Here is a 21,136-nt window from a genome sequence, read left to right as displayed (position 1 = left end):
GGGGAAACCAGTCGGCGCCATCGTCCTGCCACCATCGCCGCCGCGCACGCCAAGCGCCGCCGTTGGCTCCTCCCACTCGCTGCCACCCCCGGAGTTCCTTTCTGCCTCCCCAATCCCCTCCCCGGCTGTCGGCCCTCTTCTCCGTCGCCGTCCATCCTCCGTTCCTGGTGACCAAATCCTCCCGGAGTTCGCCGTTACCGCCTCGTCGTCTCGCGCCGCCACCACCGCCTCTATGTCCCGGGGCGCCGCCCACCGCTCGCCGTGCGCGCTGAACACCTACCACCGTTCGACCGCGCGCGCGAGAGAAGAAGAGTGAGAGAGATGCTTTGCCGCAACCTCCACGTCCCCGCGCAAGATGCTCTGCCGCCTCACCGGCGCCATCTCGGGCGGCCTTGCCCGCTCCCTCTCCACGTGCGCTACGGCGCCGACGCGGCCCCCGTGGTCTGGTCCCCAGGAGGCAACCACCGTCGCCTGGTCGGCCTCCGCCTCCATCGTCGGCCGCCAGGTCTGCCTCAGCCTTAGCCGCTAGTTCTGCGTCCGCCTCAGCCACCGGCCACCCGGGCGAGCTTTGCCTCAGCCACCCGCCGCCCAGGCGAGCTCCGCCTCTACCGTCGACTGATTGGTCTGCCTCCGTTTGCGGAGCCGCCTGCCTGAGTGCGTACACGGGAGAGAGAGGGTGACAGGTGGGCCCAAGGAAGCTATTTTTATTTTTATTTACTAACTAGATTGCCACGTTGGCGCCACATATGCAAACTCAAGTCAAAACCGCTCGAAACAGTGTGGAGGGGGGGGGGTAAATCATCCGGTATTAAAAGTTTAGGGTGAATGATGATTGGTTTTCTGGTTTATGGGGTAATTCGGATGACCGCGATAGTTCAGGGGGTAATTTGTACTTTTTCCTTTAATAAATATGATACAATGTTCAAGATTTATTACCCACGTTGTCCGGAGTAAACTAGAATCAGTTTTGCTATAATTTGTCGATAAATTTCTTTAAAAAAATTGTCAGATGTAAATATAATGTAATTGTAGTATAATTGCATTATAACTTACATGTATGTAACTACAACTTGCATGTAACTTTTGAAAATATTGCGATAACATGCTATTTTTACAAAGCGGAGGTCACTAGACTAAATCCCCTCACTTGCGCATGTTGTGATTTTTTCTTCTCCACTTGCACAAACATTAAAGCAAATCTAATGGTTTTAAAATTAGATAAAAGTTACATATTAGTTACCACACTGTAGTTATACATGTAAATTACTTTATTATTATATTAATATATATTTATCGATAAATGTATAGATAACAGTATGGATAGCCAAATGTCCGGCCCGGACATGGCCAGGCCCAGGGCGAGATCAGATGGGCCGACACGACACAACCTACACGTGCCAGGCCGTGCCAGTCCACTTGCTGCACCATTGGTCTAGGCATGGTCTAGTAAGACTCGGGTCAGCCGGAAGGCACGAAAACCCACTGTGCTCCTTCTTGAAAAAAATCTATTTTGCTTATCTAATATCTTCTAGAATAAGTCTATTTTAGTTCTCTCATCTATTTAACTCCGACCGGACCGGCCAGACCAGCACATCGTGTCGACTGTCGAGGCAGCGGCCCAGGCACGACTCAAAGATCAGGTCGTGCTGGCACGGAGCCACGGACCCAACACCAGTCGGACTGTGCCAAAACCCCGTCCAAAAACCGATTACCCCGGCAATTAACCCCGTCCAAAAACCCAACCCCCGCCGCCATGCTCCGCCTCCTCCGCCACGCTCGCCGCCACTCCACCTCCTCCTCCTCCTCCGCCGCCGCCGCCGCCGTGCCCCTCACCTCGCCGGCCTTCGCCGTCTTCGGCGCCAACACGGGCGTCGGCAAGACGCTCGTCTCCGCGGGCCTCGTCGCCTCCCTTCTCGCCTCCCCCTCCCCTTCCCCTTCCACCGTCGCCTACCTCAAGCCGCTCCAGACCGGCTTCCCCGATGACTCCGACGCGCGCTTCGTCTTCGACCGGGCCCCCGCGCTCCTCCGCCGCCTCCGCCTCGCCGGCGGCGGCGCCTCCACCCGCCTCGTCGCGTCCAACCACACCCTCTTCCCTTCCCCCGCCGTGGATCCCCTCCCCGAGCGCCAGGACACGGTGGTGAACTACGGCGGTGAGGAGGGGGTGGAGGAGAAGGCGCTCGTGTGCAGGACGGTGTACGCGTGGCGGGAGCCCGTGTCGCCGCACCTGGCGGCGGAGAGGGAGGGGATGCCGGTGGAGGACGAGGAGGTCAGGTGGCTCGTGGACCGGTGGCTGGCGGAGGAGGACGGGGGTGGGGAGGTGTGGAAGGTGCTCGAGACGGCCGGCGGCGTCGCCAGCCCTGGCCCTTCTGGCACGCTCCAATGTGATCTCTATCGGTGCGCGCGGTTCAGCTTCTGATTTATGTCATTCTTCATTTTTGGCTAGTCGTAGTGAATTCAAGTACTTGAATGTGTATGCGTTCGTTCAAGTAGAAATTAAATTGGGTACATTTGATTACTTTAGCATGTTTTGTTTCGTGCATATTATTCATTCAATGACATTTGCTTGGTCGAGCTAATTGATGTGATGCTTGCGCTGTATAGTTCCTCTACTTAGGAGAGCTCAACGCTAGCAAATTTCATCTGCCTCTTACAGATGTAAGAGAGTAATGTGCACGTTGTGAATGAACATATTAGCTATGCTAAATTGTGGCGAGCAATCTTGTTGTTTTAATATTTTGTGAGGTTTTATGTTCTGTACATGTTAGGATTTTTCATTTGAGTAGTTGATATTCATGAGCTGAGTAAATATTCATGTCCTACATCAATTTCTATGTTCAATTTACACTACTGTACACAGTGGCATATCCATTTGTCACTTCTTTTAATATATGTTTTATTCGTTCATAAGTTATCACCTGTGGTGAACTGGCAATGCCACCTAATATTTCTTATCATGCATTAAAGTACCGTAGATACCTTGAATTTCTTAGAATGATTTATGGAGAACCTTGTAATATGTCAAAGTTAAACTTTGGTATCTCTACATGCTGGTTTGCTTTACTTTCTGGTGTAATTGATCACATACAACTCTTAACAGGTCCTCTAGGTTACCTGCAGTTCTTGTTGGAGATGGTCGTCTAGGTGGTATTTCATCTACTTTATCTGCCTACGAAACTCTGTTGCTCAGAGGATATGATGTGGGCTCAGTTATTTTGGAAGATCGTGGCTTGTCGAATGACAGATTCCTGCTCTCATACTTGAGAAAGAGGTGATTAATGCCTTTCTGTTCTTTGTCAAATCACTCTGAAAGTGTGCAGGAGCATAGAAGCATCTCTTTTATTTTAATTATATTATCCTGTTAATAATAATTATTTCAGTCTTTCATTTGGATATATGATAAACCTACTGCAACTTGCTTGTATTGTTTCTGTATTTCAATGTATGACTGATTTGTGCTATTTCTGTTATTTAGGGTACCTGTGCATGTCCTGCCACCAATTCCTGAGGATCCCAAAGACGACCTAACTGATTGGTTTTCTGAGTCATCCTCAGCTTTTAGTTCACTTAAAGATAGTCTGCAATCTTTTCATTCACGAAGAGTTCAAAGGCTAAACAGTATGCAGAGAAAATCAAAGTATTTGTTGTGGTGGCCTTTCACTCAGCATGATCTTGTACCTGTAGATTCTGTTACAGTTATTGATTCGCGTTTTGGTGAGAATTTCTCAGCATACAAGGTTTGCCAAGCATCTAGGACTATTTTGTAAAAAGGAAAATTATGATGAAAATCTAATAGAATTTTAGTTACATTGTTGCTCATTCTTTTGGTGCAGGTTAAAGACAAAACGATTGTTCCCCAGTTTGATGCATGTGCTAGTTGGTGGACACAAGGACCTGATTCTAACTTACAGGTTATTGTCTACACATCTTCCATCATCCGTGAAATTTCTTGTCTTCTCGTTTGCTAAGGGAACTATTGTTAGTAGTGTTTTATTTCTAAAGCTCTGTATGTTGAACTTTTGACAGGCAATTTTTGTAGCCTAAATTTCTCTTTGCTCATTAGATTGAACTTGCAAGAGATATGGGTTATGCTGCTGCAAGGTATGGTCATGTGATGTTTCCAGAGAATGTTCATGAACCTGCTCTTCGTTGTGCAGAACTTTTGCTTGGTGGTGTTGGTAAAGGTATGTGCTGTAACTTCACTATGATTTTGCATAATTATTATCACTGACAAATTCTAAGTACAGCTGTTGTTTAATGTTACTTTTATGTTACTATACAAGTCACGTTGTTGAGAAACACTTCATTCATTAGACACCTTCTCTTGTATGTTAGATTGGGCTTCTCGAGTTTATTTTTCAGACAATGGATCTACTGCAATTGAAATTGCTTTGAAGATGGCATTTCGTAAATATGCATGTGACCATGGGATTATAGTGGACAGCGAAAAAGATATCAGAAGTGAAGGAAGTGTTCATTTTAAGGTCTGTTCTGGTTATATCGAATATCCTTGTCAATCTACTTTGTTTTTTCAACTATATTAAAGTTCACTGCAAGAAATTTTTTTTTTCCCTATAGTCCATAGATGTTGAATCGACATGATCTCTATATGCATTGATGGCTTGATGCACTGTTGTTTCTTATGCTTTTAGTTGAATGCTGGGCAATATCTGCATAGTAACTTCAATAATCATCCAGCTACTCGAATTTGGCAATACATTTTCTAAACCACTAGTTATTTTGCATATTTTCTTAGTGACAAATGAACAAAGTAGATTTTTTGCACATGTTTGTGTGGATTTGATGTTTAATTCATTATATTTTCTATGCAATGATCAATGGTGTGGAATTGTTTTTATTTTTATTTTTATTTGACATGATGAATGTGTGCATTGACTGGAGCGCAGCATCAGTCTTAAGTGTGTAATGCATGCTAAATTTACCTTTTGATTGATTCAGGAAATGCATTTAAAATCGAGTAAATTGTTTAGGAATGAACCCTTTTTGTAACAGTGCCCAAATTTCCACGTGGCAGATCGCCACTGTAGAATAGTACAGGCATCAATTTTCCTTATTTACCTATACCTGTTGGACCCCTACATGCATTCTATTTTCTTCCTCCCTGGCTCAGTGCGCTCCCTCTTCCCCATTCCCCTCCAATTCTTATGCCATCCTTGCTGATCTCGACAATCTGTAATGCTGATGTCCTTTCATCCCTCTGTGTGATCTGATACAAGTCTATTTAAGTGTCCATGGAAGATCATGGATGGACATGGTTAATGCATACTGCAGTAGTTGATGGTTTCACCATTATAGCTATCAGGGCCAACGTCTAGGCCCACCAGAGAGCGGAGTTTTCCAGCGACATAGCTATGTTCCTGGACAGCTGTAGGGCCAGCAGTTTTCACCCCTCTAGATGCTTTAACTCTGATTTAGTGGCCTCTTCTTCCTGCTTATCCTCCTGGCGAGTTCTTGCAAGGCATTAGAAACTGTTGTATCTGAGCTGCTCCTTTACATTTCCTGATTTCACAATACCTCATCACTTGCCACGTCTAGCAGATTTTTCATCTGTGCTGTGGTCATTGGCATGGCTTAGATATAGCTCTCATAAAACGTGGTGAATGTTGTGGTCATCTACCCATCCACACTGGCAGATATTTTGTATCAGGAAAATCAAGTTAGTAGAACCAGAACTCCAAAAGACTGAAATATGGAGTAAAACTCAAAGTATCATGAAGTAGTTACACCTCCAGCTCAACAAGTAAGCTGATTTCTGTGCACTATTCTGTTCTTTTCTTTTCTTATCCACCACCATGCTCATTTGATCACAGTGAACTGCCTATATTAAACTGACTCTTGGGGAGAGGTGCCCCACAAGGCTTTGAGCTCAGATCGAGAAAGCCCCGAACACTGACTACCAAGGTGCTTTTCGTGTATGACTCTGAAAGCAGCTATCTCAGCGAGGATCTTTTTTGGTGGGACCCAGGAATCGAACCCTGGTTAGCAGCCCCATAACTAGGTGGCTTACCGCCATGCTATTCACGTGTTCTCAGTGAACTACATATGCTGACCTTGCATTTTTAAAGGAAAACCTGTATTTACAGTTCATCTCACCATTTTGTAGTTAATACTAATATGATGAAGAAATAATGCAATGTGGAATTCTTGCTCCATGTTTCTTCTTTTGATATATGCATTTTTAATTGAATCCTCTCTAGGTCCTTGCTTTAAATGGTTCCTACCACGGGGATACTTTGGGTGCTATGGAAGCACAAGCTCCATCAGCTTACACATCTTTTCTTCAGCAGCCATGGTAACCATGAATTTCATGTGCATTGATGTATCTGTAGCCTTCTTAAGTGATTTGCTATAGCAACTTTGTTTATCTGTTTATATGGCCTAGTAGAGATTTCTTATCTTGTCGTTAAAGCATGGTGCATATTTTTTTCCTGTACTGGAAGCATTATCATTGAATTTTCACTTCTGAAATCAATAAAGCTGAGATCATTCACTTGAGTTTTGTTCTGTAGGTACTCGGGGCGAGGACTTTTTCTAGATCCTCCTACAGTGTACATTAAAAACAAAAGCGCCAACCTTTCTCTTCCCCCATCGATAATGCATGATCAACTGAGTTCTTGTGATACATGTCAGTAACACAAATTTTACATGAAGTTATATTTTATATAGGTTCTTATCTGATTATTCTTTTGTTGGGACTGCAGGTTTTTCCTCATTAACTGAAGTTTTTTGCAAGACCAGGGACACATCGTCTGCTGCTAATGTATATGTTTCATACATATCACAACAACTATCACAGTATGCTATGTCAAATAATTCAGAGCATATTGCAGCATTAATTATAGAGCCAGGTTACTATAAATATTCCCTGTTTTGAGTACCTCTTTTCCAATATATGATGTCACTCATGCTGAATTTAATCTCTCTATATTGTCTATTCTGGTACTTTAGTACTTGTTATGTTTGGACTATACAAAATCTGATGCTGATATTTTCTGGCAAATGTGTGCCCACAGATAACTTTGCTTGTGCAATTGCATTCACATTCACTATTTTAAATCGGACTAAGTATTTGTGTGTTAGGGTGGGATGTACTTCAATAGTCTAATTTGGTTGCCTCTTTTAATTTGTGTAAACTCTAATATAGGATTTTAACATCATTAACTCTTATTCATGCAGTAATACAAGGTGCAGGGGGAATGCATTTGATAGATCCCCTTTTCCAGAGATTACTTGTCAAAGAGTGTAAAAATCGAAAAATTCCTGTCATATTTGATGAGGTATTTACAGGATTTTGGCGTCTCGGTGTGGAGGTAATGTATAAAATATGTTCTTTTGGATGATTATACCTTAAAAGTTACTCCATCCATCCAAGTTTATATGGCTCACAAGTATTCTGTGATTCAAACTTAGTAAGCTTTGACGAATTAGGCCAGCTTTGTACAGGTTTAGATGTTTAGTGACATAAAAGTGTCACCATCACATTATCATTTCAATGCACTTCCATGTTTTGGTTTTCTTAGTAGTAACTGCAAGATAAATTTGTGGTGAAACTACACTTCAATGGACTTGTGCCAAGTCAAACGACATCTTATAGAAATGGATGGTGGGGGTAACTAGTGTATTCAAACTCTTGACTACTTTCCTCTCTTCCAGTCTGCTTCAGAGTTGCTTGGCTGTTTTCCTGATATCTCTTGTTATGCTAAATTGATGACTGGTGGCATTGTACCATTGGCTGCAACTTTAGCTACAGAGCCTATTTTTGAAGCCTTCAGAAGTGACTCTAAGGTATTCATCTAATTATCATGAATGTATTTTTGGCATGCACAAACAGTTCATTAACGATTTTTATGATGTTATATCAGAGAGTATCACAAGGAGTCTACTCTTTTAGGTTAACATTGACTTATCTTTTATCTGACCCAGCTAACAGCACTCTTGCATGGCCATTCCTATACCGCGCATCCCATGGGCTGTACCGCAGCAGTAAAAGCTATCCAATGGTATAAAGATCCCTCCACCAATTCAAATATTGATCTTGATCGTATGAAGCTGAAGGAGGTAATGAAAATTTGTTCACTCAATTACTTTTTGTATATTAGAGTCACCAGAGTCAGTTGTTCTGATTTATCCATTTGACCAAGAAATGGTTGGCTGTTGGCACTTTGCTAAGAATGTCCTCATTTTGGTCTTAATATAAGTGTGTTATCATATATTAATATATTACTATATAATATGTTCAGTTTATAATTTGCTCATTAAAAAGCATCTGTGTGTTATGTCCTTTATGATGTTTGTATTTCAATCTATCTTTCATATAGAAATATACAGTACTCCCTCTGTCCCACTGAATAAGGCACATGCCTTTTTGAAATTCAACTCTTCAAATATTTGACCAACGATTAGTCTAATATAAATTAAAGTTTAGTTGATAAAAATAATATCATTAGTTGACATTTAAATTTACTTTCACATGGTTATGATGTTGTTACAAACATTGTAGATATGAGAAATTTAAATTCAAAGATTATTTTTGAAGACTCTGCCAGGTTTGACAGAGGGAGTAATACAATTTCCAGGAACACCTCTTTTTTGCTAATGCTATATACAGTCAATTTATTTAAGTATATTGACACTTAAAAGTTCACTCTGGTATTTGCAGCTATGGGATAGTGCACTAGTGAACCATTTATCGTCCCTGCCAAATGTGAAAAGAGTGGTGTCCTTAGGAACTCTGTGTGCAATCGAGCTAAAGGCTGAGGGATCAGATGCTGGGTATGACAATCTTGAGTCATTTATAGCTGGTGTCCTTCGCTGATATTATTCTATATTTTTTTTATATAACTGCTCGGTTAAGAGCACCCAATGGGCAGTTTAGCATTCTGTGTTGTGCTTAGCTTCTAGATAATTTAGTTTCCTGTTGATATTCTATGCTTGTCCAAAAAACTAGTAATATCATAGTTTTAAGATCTAGTTGCCAAATAGTTAGGAGTTGATGCGACCTTTATATGGGGCATATGACTGTTCATTTAAACAAAAAAAAAGGTAATTGACGTATTTGGAAGCAGTGAAAATATCTAGCATCCAATGCAAAACTGGAAGTTTTTTTTATAAGAAGGAAGTACCTCTATATTTGCAGATTTGCTTAGCAAATAAAATATTCAAATACCTTTGCCCCTCTCATAACTGTCTAGATTCTTAATTTAGCTGGTTAACCCTCAGCGTGGGTACACAAATCTCTCCTTTGCCCTGCACATATTATCTTTTCAATATAATCTACGCTGTTATGTAATACCTTTACCCTTTCTCGCTCCAGTTCTTGGTACTATTGTTGTATTCCACTTAACATGTTTGGTTCTGTTATTCCTGCAGGTACGCATCACTTTATGCGAGTTCCTTAATCCGACAACTTCGTGAGGAGGATAACATCTACGCTCGGCCCCTGGGTAATGTGATATACCTTATGTGTGGTCCATGCACAACTCAAGATAGCTGCACTCGCCAGCTCGCCAAAGTGCATCGTAGACTTCAAAAGTTGAATTGAGTTCGCCACTAACAATAGTGAGCAGAATAATGAGGTATCAGACAGTCCCATAAAATAAAAGGGTTTGTGTCCATGCCATTATAATTTTCGCGTTGAATTGAGTTTGCCAATAATATTTAATGAGCAGAATAATGAGGTGTCAGACAGTACCCGTAAAATAAAAGGGTTAATTGTATCCATGATATTATAACTTTCACGGTTTTGAAATATGTCATTACTATTGACATAATTGGAACCATATAAAAGGTGGGGTGTGAGACATGCTATCTGGTTATGTTCACACGAGTTTGTGGCCATCTGTAAAACTGGGTATTTTTGTGAAGTTTTCGATACACGCCAATATGCTGTCATCGTTTTGATTGAGCCTGGTGGTTCCTAAGGCTTAATTTGGCAGAAGGATCCAGCACCGATGATTTTGATGTAATTTAGTGTTTTAGCATTAAAGCAATTTGGTTTGTCCAAAACAAAAACAAAATGAGAACTGCTCTTCTGCAAGGACAATAATGGTTTTAGCGGGGAAACAATCAAACAAGGACGCTGTGTTTGATCCAATCATTCAGTGTTGCTTTGTTTGCAGTTGCGGCCACGGTACGTTAGTTTTTTTTACACGTATTGTGTATGTTATGGATGAAATATGATTTAAGATGCAGAGATACTTACAACACTAAAAATAAACCTGTGTCATTCGGTAAAAAGAATTTGCGTTACTAAAAAAAGAATGTTAAAAACAAACAAACCTGTCATTCAAAGATTTCGAGGTAAGAATTTGAGTTACTACAAAGGAGAATTCGAGGTAAGAATTTGAGTTACTAAAAAGGTAATAAAGATTTCGAGGTACTAAAAAAACTGGTAAGAATTTGAGTTACTAAAAAGGTAAACTAAAGTACTTTTCCTCCGTGCACGCTTTTCAAACTACTACATGGTGCAATTTTTTACAAAAAGTTTCTATACAAAAGTTGCTTAAAAAAATCAAATTAATCCATTTTTGAAAAAAAATTTAGCTAATACTTAATTAATCGCTCCGTTTTCCGTGTACACTGTGCGCGCTGGGAATGGATGGAGCCGAACACAGCCTAAAAAGTAAGACACGCCCAGTGGGACTCGAACCCACAATCGCCTGATTAGAAGTCAGACGCCTTATCCATTAGGCCATGGGCGCCTTGTTGTATTATTGGAGTTTTTATATTATGTAAATCTATTAACATCATAAAGTTTTTATTTCTTCAGGATGTAGTCGAAATGGAACAAAAATAACTAATAGAAATAAAATACAGAGTGTGTCATTCCCTGGAGAAGGTATGAACTTTGTGATATAAATTAGGACCAGATAAAAAAAAGACTTTCTATATAGATAGAATTCTCGCCCCTTCTCTAACAGTAGTAGTAACAATAATAATGAATGATATAAATGTTTAAACAAAATATTACAAAGACACCAGCAAGAACAATAAACAGGTCTGAACATTTTTGTACATGGCTTCCCCAGTGTCCTGTCTCTCTGCAAATGAGCAAACCTAGCCGACCTAACACGGTAACACCACCCTTTGTATTGCACAGAATCCATTTGTACCTGGGTTTTTTTCCCCCATCACATATAAATGGAAGACACAAACTATTCAGAACAGAATGTGTAATTTGCAACATTAGAATCATGGAACTTGCTTGTTCATGCTAAATTCTTTTCATGTCTGAGGCCGGTTGTAAATTAAGCTTCTTGTTGAAGATGTTGCAGCTGCTTCCTCAGTTCCTTTCTCAGGATCTTCCCTGACGGCGCCTTGGGGATTTTGTCAACGAAGAAGACCTCCCGGATCTTCTTGTAGTAGATCACCTAAAACCACATATAAATGAATAATTTAATGAAGGAAAAGTAAAAAAAAAAACAATACTCAGCCATGGTAAAGTGTTCTCTTTTTGTCCTATGAATAACCATGGTAAAGGAATTTACCTCCTTTGCTACGAATTGTTTGACATCATCTTCACTCAGCTCACTCCCTTCGGTTTTCGCCACGAAGGCGACTGGTATTTCTCCGATTTCAGGCTCAATTTGTTTCCTGCAAGTGGCCAATCATATCATGAAAACGCCATTTCAAGAACTGATTCATTCAAATCCATGTCAAAACTCTGCAACATTATCTATCAAGCAAATTAAACCTTACTACATTTTCAGAACAGGAGCTAGTTAAAGACATACCCAACAACAGCAGCATCAGCAATGCTTGGATGGGTGATGAGAAGGGCCTCCAGCTCTGCAGGGGCTACCTGGAAGCCCCTGTATTTGATGATCTCCTTGAGCCTATCCACGATGAAGATCTCGTCGTCGTCGTCGACGTAGCCGATGTCGCCGGTGTGCAGCCACCCTTCTGCATCAATGGTGTTCTTCGTGGCCTCTGGGTTGTTCAGGTAACCTGAAAAATAACGGTTTTTTTAGCATGTTAATTTTCATGGAAATTAGTACAACGAATAGGTGGTTAGATACAGGTGATCACTCATAAGCATAAGCGAAAAATTTAAAATTTAAAATTTAATTTTATGGTTTTTTCATCGTAATTTATTTTTTAGCATTTGTTTTTAGTCACTAAGAACACATATACCCACAAACTAGTTTTAAATCACTAATGAGCCATGTCCCTTATGAGTATAAGCGAGACGATGAGGCTATAAAATTTCAGTTCTGATATTATTCCAAGGACCTTTCGTTGTCACTGTCACTGTTTCTTTTTTGAATGCGAGTCACTTGGGCTGGGAATATTTGCATTTAAACTGCAACTTGAAAAATTACTATTAGCTACTGATATATATTTAATAGTACATTTGCAGTGATGCAACTGAAAGTGACAAATTTGACATCTCTCATTTTCTAAACTTTACCCAGGTCTTGGACGCCATATATTAGTAGTGTGGAAATTAAACAACAATTGTTTGATTGTTTCAGCCTTTCAGACCTTCCGCTCTAATACAATGACGAACAGCAACATCCTTACTCTGTTAGACCTATAATTGTGTCCTAAAAAAAAAAGACCTATAATTGTGAATACGGCCTTAAGAACTCGCATAATTCCATTGATATCGTTTGGCAACAGCGCTACCGTTTGGCCTAGAGCTGATAACCCGTTTTAATTTATGAGTGAAACTTTTATATTTATGCCATTAGCAATTGAAAAACCAATACTAGGAAAGAAACTACATAAAAAACAAAATTAACTCCAAAATTAATTTTCAAAATTTTAATTTCAGCTATGGCTTATAAAGTTATAGGGCGAAAGATGGGAGGCGAACATTAATAGCGCGATGGAATTGCTAGGAATGATTTGAACCAACGGCATCGGATATGTGACATGCCAGTGCACGCTAGTTGAGATCTTGACATCAAAGTTGCATCAACATAATTCGCTAGCTGGAGCATCTACTCAATTAGGATTACAATATCCTACCTACTGTGGACTTCTTGCACAATGACCCTATAAAAAAGCAACACTACAACATGTATTATCATTTCTCCAAAGCAACACTTTCTTTTACTTCCATTAGAAAGAGAGGGCCATCCATATTTTTGACCTTGTTTTATTGCACATCATCTCCAGACAACTACTTGTCATAATTCAGGTTTAATAATAGTCAAAAAGAAATCCAGATCAATGGCTTGTAGTATAATTTTTTGTGTAGCTGGTTATCCACTGGTGATTATCATATGTTTTCCAAGTCAGATTTGATCTAGAGATCTGGGCCAGTGGTAGTGTAGTACATTCTCTATTGCAGGGGCAAAACATAACTGAGAAGTCAACAGTTGAACATGCCAAGATGTTCAGGGATCTTCTGTACCTTTCATGATCTGTTGCCCCCTGATGCAGATCTCGCCGGGCAGGTTCCGGCCAAGCGACTTCCCGGTGTCGGGGTCGATGATCTTCAGCTCGGCGTTGCGCACCACCGTCCCGCACGCACCGGACTTCACCTTGAAGGGCTCCTTGGCGAATGCTAGGCACATTGACAGCACTGGCCCTGCCTCAGTCATTCCATACCCCTGAATGCCACATAGTGGGCAGCAAAGATCATCACCACATTTGCTTAATTAGCTGGACATGCTTAGAATATAACATTTTTGTAGGACTAATTTGATATCTATGTCATATAGAACAAACCAAAGGTGAATTTAGTGCTATGTATGTGGGATTTAAAATAATACTACCATGTTATTGCATTGGGGAATAAGAATACTTCTTTTCTTTTGAGTAAATGGCAAGCTAATTTTATATCATATCAGTTAGCTAGGATTTTTTTTAAAAGAAAAACTAGCTAGAAAGATATTATTGGCCTCAGATGTTGACTTGAGCCAACTTAGCTTATTAAATAGTCATGCCATCATGTTTGTGTGTGGGAGTGGAGCTCCACTTTACACACACACACACACGCATTAAAAAGATAACATATATTGGCAACTATACTTTCTAAGCATGTCAGTGAAATGAAATCTGTCCTTAGTTTCATTAATTGTTTTCATGTCCTTTTTATAAGTTTATAATAATAATAATAACAATGGTTGTGTTTAGTTGGATCCAAAGTTTGGATTTTGGTTGAAATTGGAGATGATGTGACTGAAAAGTTGTGTGTGTATGACAGGTTGATGTGATGGAAAAGGATTGAAGTTTGGATCTAAATTTTGGATCTAAACACAGCCAATAATGTAATGTCCATTTTGTTTATTTTTTTTAAAAAACAACACCTATTGCGTATATATTGTATCAAAACCTAAATAAAAACGTGAAAAGAAGGGCTTCTTGAGTCCTTCACACGTTAAGATTTCCCGCCATTGGATCTGTACACCAGCCAAATGGAGGGCTCAGATTACACGTTGACCGTCAGACGCCAAAGTCAACATGGAATCCGAGCCGCCCATCGGATGATCCAACGGCGCACAAAAAATGACAACCAATTCAACCAAAAAAAGGAAAATATTTTTCTTGTATTGTACCTGTCCGAGCACGGCGCCGGGGAGCTTGGCCATGAACGCGTCCTCGATGTCCTTGCCCATGGGCGCCGCGCCGGAGAGCACCATCCGCACCGACGAGAGGTCTCGCGCCGCCGCCGCCTCGCTCTTGGCCACGGCCACGACGATGGGCGGCACGAGCGGCGCGATGGTGACGCGGTGGCGCTCGACGAGGTCCATCATGGCGGCGAGGTCGAAGCGGCGCATGACGACGATGGCGGCGCCGACGCGGAGGCCGCACATCATGATGGTGTTGAGCGAGTAGATGTGGAACATGGGCAGCGCGCACAGGATCACGTCGCCGGCGTGGAGCCCGATGTTTGGGTTCTCGCCGTCGACCTGCTGCGCCACGCTCGTGCTCAGGCTCCGGTGCGTTAGCATCACCCCCTTGGGGAGACCCGTCGTCCCCGACGAGTACGGCAGCGCCACCACGTCGTCCGGGTCGAACACCTTCTCGTCGTCCTCGTCGCCGGCGAGCGGCGACGCTTCGTCCTCCGACATGAGGTCGTCCCAGAAGTGGAGGCAGCCGTCGCGGCGCTCGTCGATGAGGACGACGGTGAGGGCGCCGTGGGAGTGGGAGGGGAGCTTGTCGGCGGCCATGGACTCGGTGATGACGACGGTGGCGCCGGCGGCGGCGAGCTGGCTCTCGATCTCGTGCGGGGTGGACATTGGGTTCGCCGTGGTCACCGCGGCGCCGACGCGCGACGCGGCGAAGAAGGACAGCACGAACTCCGGCGAGTTCCGCAGCAGGCTCATCACGACGCCGCCCCGCCGGAGCCCCAGCGGCGCGCGGCGGAGCGCGGCGGCGAGGCGGCGGGACAGGCGGTCGACGTCGGCGTAGGTGAGCACGCCGCCGGTGGCTCCGTCGATGAGGCATGGGCGCGCCGCCACCTCCGGGAGCCGCTCGAAGCAGTAGCGGTGGAGCGGGAGGGTGTTGGTGATGGCGATGTCTTGCAGCTTCGACCGGAAGATGATCTCCGGCGACGCCTCCGTCGCCGGCGCCGCCGACTCCGGCTGCTGCTGCTCCATGGACCCCATCTGTCAGTGACACAGACGAGGCAGCTTTGCTTCGTGTGTTTTGGGCTTCTGAGTTTGGAGGAAACGATGATGATATGTATAGAAATGAGATTGGTGAGGGATGTATTTGTAAAATGGAGGAATTCCAAGGGGCTAAATGAAATAATATGGCATAATAAGCTTAGCTGTTCGATTGGAAGTCAAACATGGAATGGAGATTAGTAGATGTAACATGTACAAATTGTTAGTTAAGTATATGCAATATGGTCCTAGATTATACTCCGTATGTGTTTGACTTCTATCTTAGATGAATTAATTGATCTGGATTTTTTTTAAAAAAAAGTTGAAAAAGAGTGATGTGATATTATTTATGCTCTGCACATCATACTATGTTTTACTTTTACATGTACAGAGATTTTGTATGGTAGATTTTGGTGAAGAATAACACGACACTGTCAAACGCGTGTGACATGTGAACTTAGAAAAGATAACCTATATTTACGAAAATCTTGATTATAGCTTGGAAAAGAACAGTTTTAAACTTTTCATCATGAAGTTCTGGAAATTAAGTTTCTGGTTCGATATGGCTCAGCAATCTAAGTTCTGGAAATTAACTTTTCATCATGAAGGCTCAGCAGTCAGCACTCGAGCTATAAAGTCTCTGTTTTGGTATTTGCGTGTGAAATTATATAGAACATCGAAATTATGGAAAAAATTTCCGTTTGATATCTGCATGTGAAATTGTAGAACATCTTTCAGTTTGATGATGAAATTTTGGAAAAGAACTCCGTTTCGATAGGTTTCAGTTTTTTTAAAAAAAAACTAAGAAGACTTACTAGCTAGGAACTTCCACTTTCGATCTACTGTTTCTTTTTTTTTAATAGTGTAATGAAACAGCCCGGTCTTTACTCAAATAGCCAATTATTACAGAACGCCGTTCTTGTTCATATTAGCAATCGACCCGCTACACATCCTGGAGAGAGCGACTGAGGATGGGCACCTCACACGCCTCAATGGACGACCGCCAAGAATGAGAACCTCGTTACGCCTCAATGGACGACCGCCGAGAATGAGAACCTCGTTGTACGCGGACGACGCTGCCATCTTCCTCTCCCCGACACAACAAGACGTCTCAGCGCTGGCACACATTCTTGAGTCCTTTGGTGAGGCCACGGGCCTAAAAATAAACTTCCACAAAAGTCAAGTTGCCCCCATACGTTGCAACGACATTGACCTTGACGACATCCTTCTACATCTTCTGGCAAAGAAAGCTGCCTTCCCAATGACATATTTAGGCCTTCCATTGGCGCTCTCCAAGCTACGTAAAGTCCACTTCCAGCCCTTTGTGGACAAGGCGGGGGCAAGGCTTCCTCACTGGCAAGGGAAGCTCCTAAACCAAGCTGGCAGATCCACCCTTGTTAAGACAGTCCTAACCTCACAACCCATCTACCACCTCACCTCAATTAGACTTCCTAAAGGAACTTTGGAAGCGCTCGACAAAATCAGGAGGAAATTCCTTCGGGCCGGTGGCGACAACTTGTCCGGAGGTAAATGTAAAGTGAATTGGGATCGGGTCTGCTGCCCGAAAGAACTGGGAGGACTAGGCGTGCTCGACCTGCATCGCTTCGCGCGCGCCCTGTTGACGGTCGATATCGATCAGTTTCGACCATCAATATCACTAAAACAGGAGAGAACTAATGATGCTTGCAATGCATAAATATGTTAGAGTAATAATATTCCACTAGTATTAGGTCTACTAACCTTTTGCAGAGAATAATCATAAAGTGAAGGAGAATCGACATCAACACCCACGATAAATCAATCGGACGATGTCGAGAACCAGACTTGTGTATGAATGGGCCAAGAACTCAGAATTGACACGACAAACTGGGCCAAAATTCACAAGTCTGCAGAGAAGAACGACAGAGGAGGCCACCAGCCAAACCATGGGCTGGTTGGGCCAGCCCCAGGTTCAGCCGAACCACCAGGTTCGGCCGAACCCCCCTCATCGCTGCTGGAAGCAGGGTTTCTTCTGGACGGTGTGGATTAGCTCCCAATGACGGTTGGAGGGTATTTCCGACCATTCTAACCGTCACAACAGTCATTGGGAGGCTATATAAACCCCTCACCTTCTCACTTCACTCACACACCTCAAGTAAGAGCTCTCTCATTCCTCTCAAGTTTAGTTTAGTAGTATCTAGCTGGTGGAATAGAATTAGAATAGGAATCAGGAGTCCGGAAGTCTTCGGAAGAGTTCGGGTATGGCTTTAGTAGCTTTCCTTTCCTCTTTTGTAAGCTTTGTAATTTTATTCGAATACGCTTCTAAATACATTTATGGTATTGAAATACTTTCCGAGTATATGAGTACCTACTTTACATTATGTTCTGGTTATACTGAATATACGGCTAGCTTATTTGGGAGATGCTTTGGTGCGGGTATAGTGTTTGCTTATGCAATTAGTCTATGTCATGACGATGATATTAGAGTAGTATCTGGTAGTTTAGACGTGGTGTCTAGATTATGGGATATCATTATTTGGGGTTATATATTGCGGATGAGAGGTGGGCCGTTGATGGTGACAGCTCGGTACGGGTATTTCTCGGCGCCTATATATAATCCTAAGTTAATTTCCTGGGGAGGGTATTCCTCCGTATTTAGCCCCGGTTGGATGGTCATGATGGGTTATCGTAAGGAACTCGGCAGTTAAGGGTGGCTTCTCGATGTACCAGGAGGGTATCGGATAGAGGGTATTAGCTAGTATACCAGTTAACTAGAATGTATGTATACTATGTATATTAGAAGTATAGGAATAGATTCTCTTTCTTTTTTCTTTCCACCTAGCTTAGATTATTTATTATGAGGATGAATAGTTAATGCTTGTGTGTCACTCTATCCTTGGATTATCTTAACTCCTGCTTAGAATATGATTATCACAAGTAATATATAAATTATTAGTTGAGTTCTCTCTACAAGATCTTCCCACGGGATAAAATAAATACGATACCCTTGGAATACTCTCGAGTGAAATGCTACAATGGTATATCCGTGCGCTTGCGGATGAACTCTGTAACCATAATATACCAGAAGTATTTCTGCGCCATTGCTGGGAATTATATTTCTACTAATGTCGTTAAGAAATACCAACAAGCATTTCTGGCGCCGTTGCCTGGGAAGATTTATGATAGAGATTACTTAAACTAACGCATTATATTTACCTCTGTATAATCATTTTCCTTTGCAGGCTAACCTTGGTTATTTTCAGTTTTTATTGTGAAAACAAGGTAGTGCATGACTGGTTTCAACCTGCCGGAAAACTTCAAAGAAAATCTAGAAGCTTTCTTCCGGAGCGTCAGGCCGCGGGTCGCTGCTCCGCAGAAAACTTTACCGACAGAGAAACCAGCCGTACCAGCGCCACCAACCTTCAAGATTATAGTCAGCAAGACTTTTCGCGAGTTCGCTGCTCCCTCTGTTGATAATGTGGCCGTCGGGCCGCAAGTTAACATAGGAGATGTGGATTTCGATTTGAAGTCTAGCCTCATCATGATGGCGCAGGCTAGCCCGTTCTGTGGCAAGCCTAATGAGGATGCCAACGCTCATCTGCAGCAATTCCTGAAGATATGCAGTACGTACACCATCAAGGGCATCAGTCCCGACGCCGTCAGGCTGCTGCTGTTAACGTTCTCTCTCCTCGGGAGAGCGAAGCAGTGGTTCTATGCCAACCGTGCTGCTATCAACACCTGGGTTAAATGCTCTACGGCATTCCTCTCGAAGTTCTTCCTGATGGGCAAAACCAATGCCCTTCGTGGACGAATTTCCAGTTTCCAGCAGACAAGGGACGAGTCCATTCCGGAAGCATGGGAACGACTGTAGGAGTACGTGGCCTCCTGTCCTCATCATGGGATGGACGACTGGCTGATCCTGCAGAACTTTTACAACGGGCTCACCCCGATGTCCCGCGATCACCTAGACGCGGCAGCTGGAGGAGCCTTCTTCTCTATAACAGTTCAAGGAGCCATTGAACTCATAGAGAAGATGGTCTCCAATATGGGTTGAAGCGAGGAATGACTCCAGACCCGTCAGCGAGGCATGCACACCGTCAAGGAGACGGAGTTACTTGCTGCCAAGCTGGACCTCCTCATGAAACGCTTGGACGACCATGAGAAACGGCCACAAGGCACCGTCAAGGCCTTGGACTCACACATCACGTGTGAAGTCTGCGGCGGCACGGGTCATTCTGGGAACGACCGCCCGGAAACCCGTGAGGAGGCAATGTACATGGGCAACAACAACAACGGGTATCGTCCACAAGGAGGTCAGGGGTGGAACCAACCACGCCCATATTATCAATGAGGTAATAATAACGGTAATTTCTCTAACCAACCCTCCTTGAAGGATCTTGTTTTTGCGCAAGCTAAAACCACTGATGCGCTAAGCAAAAAAGCTTGCTGCCAATGATAAGATCTTAGAGAACATAAATGTCATGTCAAGCTAGATGGCTTCGCTTCCGCATTTCAAAACCAGCTGAGCTTTAATAAAATGATAGAAACCCAGTTAGCTCCGTTGGCATCTTTAGTCCCTGCAAATGAATCTGGGAGGATTCCGGGGCAACCCGACTCCTCCATTGAAAATTTTAAGGCGATCACGACGAGGGGAGGTAATTCCACTCGTGATCCGCCGTATCCTAACCCTACAGGAACTAATGGGATGCCCAAGGAAACGCCATCTACTGATTCGGCTGACAAGGAGACTTAGCCAGAGAAGACCGTGCCACGGGGGGTACTGCGACACACGGTTGTTGCCATTCCCTCAGCGGAGTAGGAAACCGTCAGTGGACGAGCAGTTCGCTCGCTTTGTTGAAGTGATCCAGAAAATTCACATGAACGTGCCGTTGTTGGACGCTATGCAAGTACCAACATACTCCTGTTATCTTAAGGACATACTCAAAAACAAGAAACCGCTCCCAACAATGGAGGTGGTCAAGCTGACGGAACATTGCAGCAACCTGATACTCCACAAGCTCCCGGAGAAGAAGAAAGATCCGGGGTGTCCCACGATCACCTGGTCAATCGGGGCACAACAATTCACCAGGCCTTGTGCGACCTTGGAGCCAGCGTCAGCGTCATGCCAAAAGACGTCTTCGACAAGCTCAACTTCACGGTGTTGGCACCAACACCAATGCGCCTCCAACTGGCTGACTCGTCAGTCCGTTACCCGACGGGGATAGCGGAGGAGGTGCCAGTCAAGATACGGGATTTCTTCATCCCGGTTGATATTGTGGTGCTAGATATGGACACGGGGAAAGATACGCCGCTCATCCTAGAGCGTCCGTTCCTTAGCACCGCAGGAGCCAACATTGACGTGGGAATGGGGAGCATCCGTTTCCATATCAATGGGAAGGAGGAAAAGTTTGAGTTCCAACCGAGGACGGAACAATGCTCCATGGTCAGAATCAAGTACGGGCCGAACCCGCAGAATATTCAAGTGGTCGAAATGGAGCCACCCAAAACGGATAGCCTGGTAAAGTTCATGCAGAACTTTCTGGAGAAGGAAACAACAATGCCCAAGAACCGTTATTGGA

The 21,136-nt window shown here is 43.3% G+C and overlaps 2 protein-coding genes and 2 non-coding genes across 4 annotated transcripts; 1 reads left to right on the top strand and 3 right to left on the bottom strand.

Annotated features, from left to right (window-relative positions):
• The first annotated feature begins 1,665 nt into the window (after positions 1–1,665).
• LOC4345056 (bifunctional dethiobiotin synthetase/7,8-diamino-pelargonic acid aminotransferase, mitochondrial-like) lies at positions 1,666–9,897 on the top strand. Its single transcript, NM_001422509.1, has 14 exons — positions 1,666–2,394; positions 3,098–3,268; positions 3,473–3,734; positions 3,831–3,908; positions 4,061–4,181; positions 4,333–4,481; positions 6,216–6,310; positions 6,528–6,643; positions 6,720–6,866; positions 7,195–7,328; positions 7,672–7,803; positions 7,942–8,076; positions 8,678–8,790; positions 9,388–9,897. Exons 1-14 carry the CDS (start codon positions 1,754–1,756, stop codon positions 9,557–9,559), a joined length of 2,466 nt encoding a protein of 821 aa, NP_001409438.1. The 5' UTR covers positions 1,666–1,753; the 3' UTR covers positions 9,560–9,897.
• Positions 9,898–10,645: 748 nt separating this feature from the next.
• On the bottom strand, positions 10,646–10,718 carry TRNAR-UCU (transfer RNA arginine (anticodon UCU)). Its single transcript has one exon. It is a non-coding gene; the product is annotated as a tRNA-Arg (tRNA).
• A 161-nt stretch (positions 10,719–10,879) lies between these two features.
• Positions 10,880–15,628, bottom strand: LOC4345054 (probable 4-coumarate--CoA ligase 1). The gene is made up of 5 exons (NM_001422510.1): positions 14,526–15,628; positions 13,379–13,577; positions 11,751–11,964; positions 11,505–11,610; positions 10,880–11,387 (listed from the first exon to the last, which is right to left on the bottom strand). The coding sequence occupies exons 1-5, from the start codon at positions 15,576–15,578 to the stop codon at positions 11,265–11,267; spliced, it is 1,695 nt and encodes a 564-aa protein (NP_001409439.1). The 5' UTR covers positions 15,579–15,628; the 3' UTR covers positions 10,880–11,264.
• A 3,725-nt stretch (positions 15,629–19,353) lies between these two features.
• LOC112936251 (small nucleolar RNA R71) lies at positions 19,354–19,460 on the bottom strand. Its single transcript, XR_003238378.1, has one exon. It is a non-coding gene; the product is annotated as a small nucleolar RNA R71 (small nucleolar RNA).
• Between the last annotated feature and the right edge of the window lie 1,676 nt (positions 19,461–21,136).

Source organism: Oryza sativa, chromosome 8 (assembly GCF_034140825.1).
Source record: "Oryza sativa Japonica Group chromosome 8, ASM3414082v1".
NCBI lineage: Eukaryota > Viridiplantae > Streptophyta > Magnoliopsida > Poales > Poaceae > Oryza > Oryza sativa.
The sequence above is the reverse complement of the archived record's forward strand: the minus strand, read 5'-3'. Positions and strand labels throughout refer to the sequence as shown.

Bases quoted from the DNA above. Each gene is read 5' to 3' on its own strand.
- LOC4345054 (NM_001422510.1), bottom strand. From the start codon at position 15,578: ATGGGGTCCATGGAGCAGCAGCAGCCGGAGTCGGCGGCGCCGGCGACG. The intron at 11,965-13,378 runs GTACAGAAGATC...GTTATTTTTCAG, and splicing joins GGGGCAACAGATCATGAAAG to GTTACCTGAACAACCCAGAG. The intron at 11,388-11,504 runs GTAAATTCCTTT...ATGTGGTTTTAG, and splicing joins AACAATTCGTAGCAAAGGAG to GTGATCTACTACAAGAAGAT.
- LOC4345056 (NM_001422509.1), top strand. From the start codon at position 1,754: ATGCTCCGCCTCCTCCGCCACGCTCGCCGCCACTCCACCTCCTCCTCC. The intron at 4,482-6,215 runs GTCTGTTCTGGT...AATCCTCTCTAG, and splicing joins AAGGAAGTGTTCATTTTAAG to GTCCTTGCTTTAAATGGTTC. The intron at 6,311-6,527 runs GTAACCATGAAT...TTTGTTCTGTAG, and splicing joins TCTTTTCTTCAGCAGCCATG to GTACTCGGGGCGAGGACTTT.